Raw genomic sequence first — 14,151 nt, forward strand, 5'->3', positions numbered from 1 at the left:
TGTTCATGAACTTCTTTACCAGCTTAGGTTCTTCCATCGCTTGACCTAACGCTGCAGATTTTGGGGCCAATTCTGATATCTTGCCAGTAAAGATATCTATTGAGTTTGTGTCTTTCATCCTTAGACGTTCAAACTCATTCATCAAGGTCTGAAGGCGAGCTTCCTTTACGCGTTCAACACCAAAATTCTTGACTTCACGGCTTCCCAGATTTATTTAGGGGAGTCGACTTCACCAACTTGCAATACTAGGTTTTCTGGAATCGATTGGAATAGGAGAGCAGTAGCGATATCCTTCTTCTCTTCATCGTATGTTCCTGGTTTAATTGATTCCCAAACCTTGCGTACTTGCAGTAACACCTTCATTCTCATCGCTCATACCGTGTAGTTCGTTGAAGATAACATCGGACATACCACCGTGGAAGGCACGACTTCCATTGTCTTCGATGTTGATTTTGAATCACTCATTCCTTCGGTGAAACTTCTTCAATGAATCAAACCTGGAGCTATGATACCAAATAAAGTAACCAAGAACAAAGGTGTAACCCAATACGATAACACATTCAACCCTAGTTCTAGGCGTTGAACACAATAGCTTTAATAAAGAGTTCTTCCTTTATTAATGTTTTGAAAACTTCTCAAAAACTAAACACAAGCTCTTATCTTTCTTATGAGATCATCTTACATTAGATCTCCTTATATAGGTAATAGGGATCCTTAACTTAACCTATTACACAACGAATTAGGTCTTTCCTTTTTCCTAATTCTAATAGCTTTAATTAGTTATCCTAATTCCACTTAAGGATAACTTCCTTTTCTAGTTATCCTAATTACACTTAATGATAACTTCTTTTTCTTCATGGATTCCTTTTTAGCAACGTTGAAGCTTATCTCCAACAAGATCTTGACCAGAAGCAACAGGTTATATGTCACAGTTGCGTGTTTTGTAGTCTTGTGTTAAGTGTAATGTTCTGTAAGCAAATGAAACATGGAGAAAGCTACATTGCTAAGTCAACAAGCTGTTCCATAATCATATAGTTTCGAAATAAATGTTAGTAAACCAGTTTTAAGAGGTTACAGTAGAAGAGAGTTGTGTCAAAACCCACGAGAGAAAATTTTTTGAGCACAAAAGTTCTGATAAATTTCAAAATCATCAGGTTTATTTGGGCCGATGAACTAAAATAATGGGCCCATTTGCCCATACTGTTTTAATCTCAATCCAGCATGGACACAAGGAAGACTATGATGACACGTGGCTGTAAACCAGTGGTTAAAACGATATCCGAATACTCGAAAGTGCAGATAAGGTGTTCTTTGTCCGAAAACGAAACCAACCAACCATATATATTCACAACCAATAATCATCACATCAACTTTCGTCTCTAAGAAACAAAATAAATAAAAAATGGCTTCGATGGGTGTTGGCTTACGTGTCACATCTCCTGCCGTTCTCGAAGGAAGCGTGAAGATCAACGACTCTAGCCGTCTCAACGTAACCGGAAGAGTGACGGTGCCTCAAAGATCAGGACTTGTCGTCAGAGCTCAGCAGAGCGAGGCGGCGCCAGAGACTACTCGAAGGTCTGTGATCGGGCTCGTGGCTGCTGGTTTAGCCGGTGGCTCGTTTGTTCAGGCTGTCCTTGCCGATGCTGTTCCGATCAAGATCGGCCCTCCTCCACCTCCCTCCGGTGGTCTTCGTAAGTTAACTAAACTGATTAAGTACTATTCAGAGACATCATAGGACATAGAGAGTAGATATCAATGTGTGTTTTGTCTGTGAGCAACTGGGACAGATAACTCAAACCAAGCGCGCTGTGGCTAGAGCTAAAGAATCTGCGAAGGAGATCGTGAATGTGAAGTCACTGATCGACGAGAAAGCTTGGCCGTATGTTCAGAACGATCTCTATCTCAGGGCTATTGTCACAAAGCTTTAAGAATGAAATCACAAGAACTCTCACTTTATTGCTTAAGATTATTGCTTAAGAAAACTAGCTCAAAAATTTAAGTTTCTCACAGTCACAAATCTCTCTCAAATCTCATCTTTCTCTGGACATCTTTATATATAGATGTTTACAATCCTAATCCTATACTTATTCTCATAAGTGAATATATCTTAAACTCATCATTATCTCTTCACTTCATCATTATCTCTTTAGGATCAGGATTGCTTCTCTCTCAAGTTTTTTTCAAGTTTATCCCAACAAGGGCTTCGTACCAAGTTTGGATAGATGTTTAACAAAGTTTCAGCCGTGGTTTGTGTTTTTGTTTTCACAAGGTCACGGCAAAGGTGAATGCCTCCACGCATGTTCTTTCTTATTGAAGCTGCCTCTTTTGGTTGATCTTCCACATACCAGAATCTCACTGCGTCTGAATCTATTGCTTTTTTTTTCAAAGCTCAATGGAGATGATGAGTTGATAGTGTCTATACGTAGGAGCTCCTTGCGTGCCATAATTGAAAATCGTGTCATGTGCCAGTGCTACCAAGTGGACACACAAAAGAATGAGAAGTGTTGTTATTCCTCTAAAACTGATTAAGTACTATTCAGAGACGTCGTCTGATTAGGACAGAGAGACAGGTAGATAACACAATGTGTGTGTTTTGTTGGTGAGCAGCTGGGACGGATAACTCAGACCAAGCAAGAGATCTGAGACTTGCGTTGAAGGAAAGGTTTTATTTACAGCCATTGCCACCAACGGAAGCTGTGGCTAGAGCCAAAGAATCTGCGAAGGAGATTGTGAATGTGAAGTCACTGATCGACAAGAAAGCTTGGCCATATGTTCAGAACGATCTCCGTCTCAGGGCTTCTTATCTTCGTTATGACCTTAACACAATCATCTCCGCCAAATCCAAGGATGAGAAGAAGTCACTTAAGGAACTCACCGGGAAGCTCTTCGATACCATCAACAACGTAAGTTTCTCTCACCTCACTCATAAGCTTATTTCAGTAGATTACTTGGAAAGCAAGTTTGTTGATGATTGATTATCTTTGTATAGTTGGATTATGCGGCGAAGAAGAAGAGTACTCCGGATGCTGAGAAGTACTATTCAGAAACTGTATCTACTTTGAACGATGTTCTTGCCAAGCTTGGTTAACCATTTCAATGTTTGGATTTTTCTTTGTAAATCTATTGCTTCTTGATTTTTGTTTCCTGAGTACTTAAACTCAAATCCCTGAATCCGAATTTGTGTTTCAAGTTCTTACCCTTAAAACAATGGTAAATTTCTTGTGTATGCATTTGCTTTGCCTCCACCAAATAAATACTAAATTTAAATTTAAATTGTACATTTCTTTAAATCATACTCCATCAGGTTAAATTTATAAAGATGTGCAATATGTTAAATCATAAATATTAAATTAAAATTAAAATCGTACATTTCTTTAAAAAAACGTATGTTAGGTGTGTAGTTAAACAAGACTTGTCGATGAAATTTGTCTCCTTCTAGCTTAATCCTCTGTGATTAGAGCAGATTCTGTAGTCAGTGCCAGTGATATAACTTTAATTGGGCCTGAATAGTGCGGACTCAGAGGCCCATCTCTCATTTTTCATGTCACGTGTTTGTACTCTACTTCTCCCTCTACCCTAATTCACCGCGCGCCACTTCTCCGTCGTCGTCGAGGGCCACTCGCTGTCTCAGTGAGTTCCCGATGACGAAATTGCTAATTATTGGTTCTTCTCTTCGCACTATTCTATCTCCCTGTCTCTGCTGATCGGAAGCAGACATTGATTGAGTTTCTACGTCGTGATTTCTCCGACCTATGAGTATCTCCTCCGTCGCTAAGCGGTTCTCGCCACCGATCGTTTCCCTTTCAATCCGACATTCGTCTCAATTACTCGGAGAATCTCTCCCTCGTCGCCTCACATTGCTTCTACGATCATGCTCCGACCCAACCCTCCTTCGTCAAGGCAAGCAAGTCCACGCCTTTCTAATCGCTAGCAGAATCTCCGGCGAAAGCTACATCGACGAGAGGATCTTAGGGATGTACGCAATGTGTGGAAGCTTTTCGGATTGCGGCAAAATGTTTCACAGACTTGATTTGCCACGTGGCAGCACCAGGCCCTGGAACTCGATCATCACCAGCTTCGTTCGAGTCGGTTTAATGAATCAAGCTTTGTCTTTTTACTTCAAGATGGTGATGTTTGGAGTTAGTCCCGATGTATCCACTTTCCCTTGTTTGGTCAAAGCTTGTGTTGCTCTGAAGAATCTCAGAGGGGTTGAGTTTCTCAAAGATACGGTTTCTCGTCGTGGGATGGAGTGTAACGAGTTTGTGGCGAGTTCGTTGATCAAAGCTTACCTCGAGTACGGAAAGATCGATGCCGCGAGTGAGTTGTTTGGTAAAGTAGGGAAGAGAGATTGTGTTATATGGAATGTGATGCTTAACGGGTATGCAAAGGGTGGAGATTTAGATAGTGTTGTTAAATGGTTTAGTGCGATGAGGATGGATGAGATTAGTCCCAATGTTGTTACTTTCGATTGTGTTTTATCGGTGTGTGCCTCTAAGTCGTTGATTGATCTCGGAGTTCAGCTTCATGGTCTAGCGTTTGTTTCCGGTTTTGAATTCGAAGGCTCCATCAAAAACTCGCTTCTATCTATGTATTCAAAATGTGGGAGGTTTGGTGATGCGTGTAAGTTGTTTCGGATGATGTCTCGTGCTGATACGGTGACATGGAACTGCATGATATCTGGATATGTTCAGAGTGGGCTAATGGAAGAAAGCTTAGTTTGTTTCTGTGAGATGGTATCTTCAGGTGTCTTACCTGATGCCATCACGTTTTCTAGTTTGCTTCCATCAGTCTCTAGGTTTGAGAGCCTTGAGCATTGTAGGCAAATTCATTGTTATATCGTGAGACGTAGCGTACCGTTAGATGTCTTTTTAACGAGTGCTCTTATTGATGCCTATTTTAAGTGTAGAGGTGTTTCGACGGCGCGAAAGATTTTCAGACAGTGTAACTCAGTCGATGTTGTTGTCGTCACGGCGATGATCTCTGGGTATTTGCATAACGGCTTGGTTACCGATGCATTAGAGATGTTTAGGCGGCTGGTTGATGTAGATATAAGTCCAAATGAGATAACTCTGGTGTCTATTCTACCGGTTATTGGCGGTTTGTTAGCATTGAAACTCGGGAGGGAGCTTCATGGGTTCATCATCAAGAACGGTTTCGACAAGAGGTGCAATGTTGGATCTGCTGTTATCGACATGTATGCTAAGTGTGGAAGAATGGATCTTGCTCATGAGATTTTTAGGAGACTCTCCAAGAAGGATATTGTTTCGTGGAACTCGATGATCACACGCTGCGCTCAGAGCGATGATCCGAGTGCGGCTATTGATGTTTTCCGTCAGATGGGAGTTTCGGGGATAGGTTTTGATTGTGTTAGTATCTCAAGTGTCCTCTCTGCTTGTGCTAGCGTATCTTCACAAAGCTTTGGGAAAGCTATTCACTGTTTCATGATAAAGCGTTGTTCACTTGCTTCTGATGTGTATAGCGAGAGTACGTTGATAGGTATGTATGCTAAATGCGGAAACCTTGAATCCGCAATGAACGTGTTCGAGAGGATGGAAGAGAAGAACATCGTTTCGTGGAACACCATCATCGCTGCGTATGGAAACCACGGGAGGTTAAAAGATTCTCTCCGTCTGTTTCGTGAAATGGTTGAAGACAACGGAGTACGTCCTGATCAAATCACGTTTCTTGAGATAATATCTTCTTCTTGTCACGCTGGTGATGTGGACCAAGGAGTTCGTTTCTTCAGATCCATGACTGATGATTACGGAATCCAACCGCAGCAGGAGCATTACGCTTGCCTTGTTGATCTGTTTGGACGAGCTGGTCGGTTGAAAGAAGCTTATGAAACCGTTAAGGGAATGCCGTTTGCTCCAGATGGAGGAGTCTGGGGAACGTTACTTGGAGCCTGTCGGCTTCACAAGAATGTTGAGCTTGCTAAAGTTGCTTCGAGGAGGTTAATGGATTTGGATCCGGGGAACTCTGGTTATTATGTTTTGATTTCAAACGCACATGCTGATGCTGGAGAATGGGGAGGTGTGACTAAAGCAAGAAGTATAATGAAAGAGAGAGGAGTTGAGAAAGTCCCCGGTACTAGTTGGATCGAAATCAACAAAACAAACCATTTGTTTGTCTCCGGCGATGAAAATCATCGTGACTATTCACATATGCATTCTTTACTAAATTTACTTCTCGAAGAGCTGAAGCTAGAAGGCTATGTTTCACAGCCTTACCTTCCAATGCATCCACATTCATCGAGAAAACTAAATCCAGCAGAGAAAGGAATGGCAGATGCAAACAACGTATAGGTATATTATATATCTTTTAGTCAGATTTAAACATTGGGTTAAGTTTTATGAAAAAGTGGTCTACAAATTTTTATTCAAGCATGGCCTGTGTGTGTCTGTTCTCGTGTTGAAGCAGTTGCAGAGATGTAGTAAGCAACAGCGAAAAGCCCGTGAATGAAACAGAGGATTCCTCCTATGGACAGAACCCGATGATGTGAAATCCCACAACCTCTCCTCGATCTTGAGTTTGCCATCGTCCCTACGATCAACAGGGAGAATGCAATTGCCAGTATGATCCTGAGAAACACACAGAAAAAGGATCTTTAGTCATATTAAAAAGGATTCACACATTGTTCTGTTTATGTAGTGTTTGGGCTTACCAGGAGAATATCAGAGAAGCCACGGCGAGCTGTTTGTTGGCAGAGGATTTTTCAAGGTCTTGTCTTGACACAACACAGAGACATCCACCTAGAAAATTAGCCGTTACATGGGCTAACACCAAAAGGATACATGCAGCTAAGCCGTAGTTGAAGGCGGAGTGACTTGGGTCTCTACACTCGAATATCCACATCTTCAAATGCTTCACCTGCATCTCCAAATAATCAAATTAGCGAAATCTGCAACTACTATAGAGTTTTGGTGTGTGTGTGTGTGTGTATGTAATGTACCTTATTCTGAGCTACTTCGGCTTCAATGCCAAGAATGCCAGCTGAAACATCCATGGCTAGGATCAAGATGCAGATGAAGAGCCCTACATTCCTTGACATTTTCCTTCTTACAGCCTTTGATCTGCAATGAAACAAGTTCTTACCAGCAAACAAAGAAGAAGAAAGGGTTGTTGTTGTTGTTGTTGTTGAAGTAGAAACTTGCCCTTTGTATTTATGGGCGGATAGAGTTTTAAGCTTTACACTCTCTAGGTTGGATGGAATAAGAATAAAGTAGAACATCAGTTTCCTTTCTTGCATTTTTAGTAAAGATCATGTTAGAGAATAAAAGTTTAGCTGTGATCCTTGATGTAAAAACTTTTTTTTTCCATTGATATTTGAACTTTTATAAGTATTTTAAAGGACACATAATTCACAGAAATTATTCTAGAGAAAGTCTAAATATTTTTCGAGGCACTAATGAAAATTTATTAATGGCCATGTCCTCAAAAAGATCTCTTTTGGCCAATTGCTTAATTGTATGCTTTTAAATCCAATTGCTTAACTGTATTAGTGTTCTTTATTCCTGTCTTCCATGTTAATATTTGAAAAACTTTTTAATATTCGGATTCTTAACAAAGCAGCCAAGCAAAGAAGAAGAAACTTTTGCGGTTGGAAACGCTTAGTTCTCCCCAAATATGCGTCTTTCAGTCGCTTTGACCCAATACATTAAGATGGGCTGAATGGGCCAAATAAACAAGCTTCAAACAAAGCTAATAACGTCTCGTTGTCCATGTCGTGGCTAACGTCAAAAGAGTAACGGATTCTGCAAAGCACGAGAAGGCGGTGATGACATGTCTGATGTTATGTGTTTCTTTGATGCTGTAAGAAAGTAAACATTTGTGAGACTACTGTGATATGGGATCTTTCTACTGTGATATGGGATTTTGTTAAGGCATTTGATGAAGCCATCAAAGATGGCGTTGATGTATTGTCGGTTTCAATAGGCGTGGGCGGACCTCCTTTTCGTCCATTTAACGTTAACGACATTGAGCAAGATCTTGAGATTGGGTCGTTCCATGCGATGACTAAGGGTATTCCTGTTACAGCTGGAGCTGGTAACTCAGGCTCTGAAGCTTACACTATAGCCTATAGGTAATGTAGCTCCATGGTTATTCACAGTCGGTGCAACCAGCCTTGACCGTACTTATTACGTAGACATAACTCTGGAAACAACTTAACCTTTATGGTATGTAATAACGTTCTTCCCTTTTTTATAACTTGTTTTTTTTTCAGTGGTGTTGGAAACTTACTGTCTTTATAAAACTTGAAAAAGTTATAAACCTCTAAACTATTAAAGTTTTTATGAAATGTTTATGACCTCTAAAATCTCAAAGACTGTTGTGCTTCCTAGTCACATACTAGTAAGTTAAAAAACTGATCGTTTGTTTACTGCTCTGTGTCTCTTCAGTTCGCCAACGGTTAGAATAAGTGTTGGTAAAACGTTCGTGGGACATCCTAAATCAACTACAGTTGCAGGATTCTCATGTAGAGGGCCTAGTGCACACCCTCTCCTGCCATTCTCAAGGTTTTTCTTTTCTTCTTGTTTTGGAATCTTGACTGTCGTTTCAACAAGGCTGATATGTTAACATTGCAGCCTGATATCGTAGCCCCTGGTGTGTTGCTTCTATCAGCTGACATTAATGACAACCAGGAATACCAATCAGATTTCGCTATAACTCAAGGAACATCCGTTGCCACTCCCGTTGTTGCCGGAATCGTCGTACTACTCAAATCTTTACACCCTGACTGGTCTCCTGCTGCTTTAAAATCAGCTATCATGACTACAGGTTCTTGAAAACCAAACCCTTGTTCTCCTTGCAGGGCCGGCCTTAAAATTTTGGGGACCTGTGAAAATGTCTATGCGAATTTTTTTTTATAAATTTGGGGGTCTAAATTTTTTTTTGGAAAGGCTTATGTTTATATAATATTTTCAAAAATTTTGGGAGCCTGTTGCAAATGTTTGAGCCAACATGGTCCAGGACTGGCCCTGTCTCCGTAGCTGAAAAAATAAATAATATTAAGTTATGTAAACTTCTAATCTAAAATTAGTCGGTGATAAACGGACTGATCCTTGTTACAAGGCTTTCTTTCAGCTTCCGATATGAGACTTTATCCTTAATATATAGGGTCGACCACTTATTTCCCCACGAGAACTATTGTATAGTGCTATATGTCTCCGAAACTATTGCTTCTATCTGTTTGTCTCCGAGAATAAAGTTCAATTCCTATTTTCCCCCGAATATATAGTTCGAAACCTATTTCTCTCCAATCATCGAATTAGACGGTATACTATCGGTTCCGATCTATGATGTAAACCAGAGCCGAAATAAACCAAAATATAGTCAATTAACCATACCAAAACCCGACCCATTAAAATTTGTGAAAACCCCAAATAGCAAAAATCAGTAAGAACCCTAACTTTTGAAATCAATTTTAATCTTTGTGAAGGTGATGGCTGGAGGTCGGAGCAACACGTCTGGAGATTCAAGGGGATCATCGTCTGGTCCTCGGCCAGAGGTGCTGGAAGATTTTTTAGTGTTCCTAAGAAATGTTGGTGTGGTGAGCTAATGGTGACGTTGACGTCCAATTCCGACTAGAATCCATACCAGAGATACTTGCGATGTTCATTTGCGGCAGAGAATAAGGGAATGTAATTGTTTCAGATGGTGCTTGGGATTTTTCTTTTTGATTATCAGTGTTGTGATTGTTTTTAATTTATAGCTTCAAAATGATAATCACATCTTCAAGTGGGCGGATAAGGCTTTATTGAACGAGATTGATAGACTTTTACTCATCTTCTGTGTTTTCTACAGCTCCAGAGACTGACGTCATTGATCTCTTATCCATTTCGCTAGCAATTTGGGGATTTTGCGTAAGGTCGGGTTCTGGGTTTACGTTTATGACGTTGATTTTTTTTTTTTTTTTAATAATGAGGCTGGATCTTTAATCGGGTTTAAATCAGTCTTAATTGGATCTTAGTTGGTTAACTATCAATTTTAAGTGGTTTACGGTTTCGGTTGAAACAGTAAACCGATATTAAACCGTCTAATTCGATGATTGGGGAGAAATATGTTTCGAACTATATATTCGGGGGGAAATAGAAATATAACTTTATTTTCGGGGACAAATAGATAGAGGCAGTAGTTTCGGAGACATATAGCAGTATACAATAGTTATCGTGGGGAAATAGGTGGTCGACCCTAATATATAACGTCATTCTTTAACCTAATCTTGCGGTTTCTTGTTTTTGTTGTAGCGTGGAAGACCGATCCATTCGGGGAACCGATTTTTGCGGAAGGGTTACCAAGGAAACTGGCAGATCCATTTGACTATGGTGCAGGACTAGTGAACGTGGAAAGAGCCAAAGATCCATGACTAGTTTACGACATGAACCTCGATGATGACATCTTCTACTTCTGCGCCTCTGGTTACAATGATACAGCAATCACTGTACTCACCGGAAAACCCACAGAATGCTCGTCTCCCTTACCTTCTGTTCTTGACGTTAACTATCCAGCCATCACGATTCCAAACCTTCAAAGGAGAAGTGACGGTCACGACTCGGTTTATAGAGCCGTGGTCGAGGCTCCGGAAGGTGTGAAGATTGCTGTTGAACCGGAGACTCTAGTGTTTAACAACAGCACGAAGAAACTTGGGTTTAGGTTACTTCTTTGGTAGCTTCACTTGGACTGATGGGACTCGAAATGTTGTCATTCCTTTGTCTGTTAGGAATCGTGTTTCGATGCTAAAATGTTATGTTATTTTGTTTTCTTTTATCTTTTTTTATAAAAAAAAACAAATAATAGGAAATGTAATCATATGAAATTATTAATTCAGTCGTTTCGTTTTGGCGAACACAAAAGAGAAGAAGAAAACTTTACCGCTGCCGATCTCCCTCCGTGGTGGGCCGTGCTCGTCACCGCCACTATGTGAGGGAGGATCTCCTCCGCCTCTTTAGTTTAATCTAAGTTTTATTTGGTTTCTTGTCTTTTTGGGTGAGGGTTTCCTTCTCAGTCCGGTGAGTGCTAGTTTGGCTCTGTCTCAAGTAGTCTGTGCTTGTCCCTTGGTGGCTTGTCTTCCTTGGTGCGTCGCTTGACATAGTACGGTGGTTGGTTCAGTTCTTGGTCCAGATCTACCGGATCTTGGGTTGATAAATTTGTAGGGTCTTGGAGTCTTTTGTGGCTGTTTCGGTGCTTGGATCCCTTTAGTATCTGTCGGTTTGGTGCGGAGGGGTATGTTTCTTTGAGACTTTTTTTTTGCAACAGTGAAGCGTCCCGAGGATACTTTGGTTGCTACTGGCTTCTCTCCGGTGAAAAGGTCTGATTTGAGGTGTATTGTTCTGCATCCTGCTGTGTGGTCTGGTGGGTGGACCTGTTTCTGTTCTTTGGTTTGGTTGTCAAGCTCTCATGTGTTGGTGGTCTGTCCTTATTGGAGGTTCATCCTCGTTTCGTTTGGCTATCTCTTTGTAAGCTTCCGGTGGTTCTAAGTTTCATGGTTATTATCTCTTCCGTGCTCTCTTTTGAGCTCTCAGTAATGTGGGAATTTAAGTTTCGAAATTTGCCTGGTTGTTTATGTGCCCCGTGTGTGGGTTTAAGGATCCCTTTTTATGGGTTTTTGTTTCCCTTCTTATGGGATTTAGTTTCTGGGGATATCTTCTTCCTTCAGCTTATGTAGTAAACTATGTATTACACTTTGTTGTTCTAAAATAATCCAATTTGAGAAAAAAAAAAAAAGGAAATGTAATCATATTCTCTTTCTTTGACTCTAACTGAAACCACATCAATAATAACAAACTGAGACTAAGATTCTCTCTCTCTCTCTCTTAACATGAGAAGCAGCTATATAACTCATGCCTTTTAACCATAAACAAGAAAAGAAACACTTCTGTGTGAAAATTATCGGAGAAGAAGGAAAAATAATGGGCGGAGGAAACAAATTTCAAGAACCAGTGAAGATTAACCGTAGGAGACAAGTAAGGAAAGAGAAGGAAGAAGATGAAGTCAATGAAAGCTTCAAATCGCCAAATCTTGAAGCTGAGAGACGTAGAAGAGAGAAGCTACATGGTCGGCTTATGGCTCTGCGATCTCATGTTCCAACTGTCACAAACGTAAAATCCACAATCTTAGATTTTTGTTCATTGTGTGTGTGTGTTTTGGTGATGATAGCTGTAGTTTTTGTTTTTCTTTTTGTTGTTATCCAGATGACTAAAGCGAGTATTGTTGAAGATGCGATTACTTACATAGGAGAGCTTCAGAAGATTGTTGAGAATCTTACAGAGAAGCTTCATGAAATGGAAGAAACTCCTCTTGAGATTTATGAACAACAAACGGTTCATACTATAAAACCTGAGGTTGAAGCTATTGATTTGAAAATGGAGATGAAGAAAACGGGAATCGAGGTTTTTTTTTATTTATCAGTCGGTTCTTGATTCCTTTTTTTTATCTTTCTTGATGATTTTTTTTGTTATTTTGGACAGGAGAATGTGCAGTTTTGTAAGATTGGGAAGAGGAAGTTTTGGTTAAAGATCACAACTGAGAAGAGACCTGGGATCTTTACTAAATTCATGGAGGTTATGTGCCTGTTGGGATTTGAGATCATTGACATTACTCTAGCTACTTCAAATGGAGCAATTATTATTAGTTCCTCTGTTCAGATACTTCAGGGACTATGTGATGGTGACTCTGTTGATCCTCAACAGACAAAGGACTTTCTGTTGGAAGTCATGAGAAGCAATCCATGAGTGATACATCTTGGAACTTTTCTAGCTAATAAAGATTTCCCTTGATTCACAATTTTTAATCCTAGTTTAATGTGAAATGATTCAGATGAAACAGAGCCTCATCTTATCTCATCTGTTTCTGCAAAATGTTGTTAATTAGCCTCTGTTTCTGCCTTAGTCCAGTGTTGATTGAACCTTCTAGTTAGTCCAGAGGCTTCTCTTTTCATTTTCATGTGATGCTGTGACCTGTGATAAACATAGATTGTTGCAGTTTCTTAGAAATTTGTTGTGCTCTATAAGAATGTGATTAATAATTTGGATTTTAATACGGAACTTATGTAAGTGGGTATGAATTCTGAAGGAGAATGAACGACTTGTGAACAAATTTCTCAAAACAAGAGGTGTATCTCAACATAAAAAAAAATTAATGAAAACTAATGAAAGAGGAGAGAGAGAAGTTCTCATTTAGTAATATGTAAGATATCTCAAAGAACCTTAAAAATGTTATAAATCAATTGGTGGACGTCCATAACTGGCCCGATCCATAACCGGCCCATACACTTAGAGAGAGACGGTCCAACCCTAGAGAGTGAGAGGCGGCCGCGAGACTTGGAGAGGAGAGAGACGGCTACAACTTGCATATTTCCTAATTCGTTTATGTTTATGATTTGTAATCATTCCTATTATTGTATTTCCATTTATCTCTCTTGTAGCCCCTATATAAAGGGAACACTTATTCATTAATAATATACAGAAACTTACAGTTCTAAATCCTTAAGTTTACAACTCGTTATCAGCACGATAGCCTCTAACACTCTGAGCCTAAAACCAAATCGCTAAAACCCTAAAACCCTAAATGAAAAGGAAACTACCTCGGAACTACGAAGAGGCCGTCCCCCAAACCGTGACGACCCAGAAAACGATCAAGATATCAAATCGAAGCCCTGGCCAAGACAAATCAGTCAGTGCAAACCGTTTGTCGATCTGACCACCGACGCGCCTTCACACACAGATACAGTGCGCGCCAACTTGCTTTAGAACCCTAATCCGAACCCGACGATACTGACGAACCCTAATCCGTTCGCGACTCCGTTTCCAGCTCGTGTCCACCTGATCCGCTCCAGCCCCAAGGCGTTCCTGATCCTAGACGAACTCAGCTTCATCCTACATCAAGGACAGCTCGCGATCCGACAGCAACAGCACCCGTTCGCATCAGCTCGCGATCCAATAGAAGCATCTCGCGTCCCAGCCAGCTCGTGTCCCGATCGTGTCTAAGCTCGAGGTTCATTCTTGGTGGTCCGGTTTCTACAAACAACTAAACTAAAGGTATTTTGAATTCTAAGAATATAATGAATCGAATTTGGTTGATTGTAAAGAATGAAACCCTAAAATGTAATCTCTAAGATGAAAGCCATAGGATAATAGATCAATCCCTAAGCGA

General features: G+C 40.3%; 4 protein-coding genes and 1 pseudogene across 5 annotated transcripts; 4 read left to right on the top strand and 1 right to left on the bottom strand.

The window, feature by feature from the left end:
• Positions 1-1,359: 1,359 nt before the first annotated feature.
• LOC106313966 (oxygen-evolving enhancer protein 3-1, chloroplastic) lies at positions 1,360-3,230 on the top strand. The gene is made up of 3 exons (XM_013751912.1): positions 1,360-1,691; positions 2,608-2,903; positions 2,990-3,230. The coding sequence occupies exons 1-3, from the start codon at positions 1,403-1,405 to the stop codon at positions 3,086-3,088; spliced, it is 684 nt and encodes a 227-aa protein (XP_013607366.1). The 5' UTR covers positions 1,360-1,402; the 3' UTR covers positions 3,089-3,230.
• Positions 3,231-3,522: 292 nt separating this feature from the next.
• LOC106309562 (pentatricopeptide repeat-containing protein At4g21300) lies at positions 3,523-7,050 on the top strand. Of its 2 annotated transcripts, XM_013746616.1 has the most exons (3): positions 3,526-6,305; positions 6,421-6,573; positions 6,652-7,050. In XM_013746616.1, the coding sequence occupies exon 1, from the start codon at positions 3,753-3,755 to the stop codon at positions 6,303-6,305; it is 2,553 nt and encodes an 850-aa protein (XP_013602070.1). In that variant the 5' UTR covers positions 3,526-3,752; the 3' UTR covers positions 6,421-6,573; positions 6,652-7,050. The 2 variants fall into 2 exon arrangements, with proteins under 2 accessions (XP_013602081.1, XP_013602070.1); XM_013746627.1 differs by having other exon boundaries at positions 3,523-6,305; positions 6,418-7,050.
• Positions 6,290-7,298, bottom strand: LOC106309577. The gene is made up of 3 exons (XM_013746635.1): positions 6,953-7,298; positions 6,665-6,870; positions 6,290-6,581 (listed from the first exon to the last, which is right to left on the bottom strand). Exons 1-3 carry the CDS (start codon positions 7,247-7,249, stop codon positions 6,380-6,382), a joined length of 705 nt encoding a protein of 234 aa, XP_013602089.1. The 5' UTR covers positions 7,250-7,298; the 3' UTR covers positions 6,290-6,379.
• A 484-nt stretch (positions 7,299-7,782) lies between these two features.
• On the top strand, positions 7,783-11,477 carry LOC106330715 (annotated as a pseudogene).
• Positions 11,478-11,790: 313 nt separating this feature from the next.
• LOC106296487 (transcription factor DYT1) lies at positions 11,791-12,791 on the top strand. Its single transcript, XM_013732626.1, has 3 exons — positions 11,791-12,098; positions 12,192-12,389; positions 12,468-12,791. Exons 1-3 carry the CDS (start codon positions 11,841-11,843, stop codon positions 12,729-12,731), a joined length of 720 nt encoding a protein of 239 aa, XP_013588080.1. The 5' UTR covers positions 11,791-11,840; the 3' UTR covers positions 12,732-12,791.
• Positions 12,792-14,151: the final 1,360 nt, after the last annotated feature.

The sequence above is a fragment of the Brassica oleracea genome, chromosome C1 (assembly GCF_000695525.1).
Source record: "Brassica oleracea var. oleracea cultivar TO1000 chromosome C1, BOL, whole genome shotgun sequence".
NCBI classification, from domain to species: Eukaryota; Viridiplantae; Streptophyta; class Magnoliopsida; order Brassicales; family Brassicaceae; genus Brassica; species Brassica oleracea.

Coding starts and splice junctions, on each gene's coding strand:
- LOC106296487 (XM_013732626.1), top strand. CDS start 11,841: ATGCCTTTTAACCATAAACAAGAAAAGAAACACTTCTGTGTGAAAATT. Junction 12,099..12,191: donor ATGTTCCAACTGTCACAAAC/GTAAAATCCACA, acceptor GTTGTTATCCAG/ATGACTAAAGCGAGTATTGT. Junction 12,390..12,467: donor TGAAGAAAACGGGAATCGAG/GTTTTTTTTTAT, acceptor TATTTTGGACAG/GAGAATGTGCAGTTTTGTAA.
- LOC106309577 (XM_013746635.1), bottom strand. CDS start 7,249: ATGCAAGAAAGGAAACTGATGTTCTACTTTATTCTTATTCCATCCAAC. Junction 6,871..6,952: donor CCGAAGTAGCTCAGAATAAG/GTACATTACATA, acceptor TTGGAGATGCAG/GTGAAGCATTTGAAGATGTG. Junction 6,582..6,664: donor GCTTCTCTGATATTCTCCTG/GTAAGCCCAAAC, acceptor TGTGTTTCTCAG/GATCATACTGGCAATTGCAT.
- LOC106313966 (XM_013751912.1), top strand. CDS start 1,403: ATGGCTTCGATGGGTGTTGGCTTACGTGTCACATCTCCTGCCGTTCTC. Junction 1,692..2,607: donor ACCTCCCTCCGGTGGTCTTC/GTAAGTTAACTA, acceptor GTTGGTGAGCAG/CTGGGACGGATAACTCAGAC. Junction 2,904..2,989: donor TCTTCGATACCATCAACAAC/GTAAGTTTCTCT, acceptor ATCTTTGTATAG/TTGGATTATGCGGCGAAGAA.
- LOC106309562 (XM_013746627.1), top strand. CDS start 3,753: ATGAGTATCTCCTCCGTCGCTAAGCGGTTCTCGCCACCGATCGTTTCC.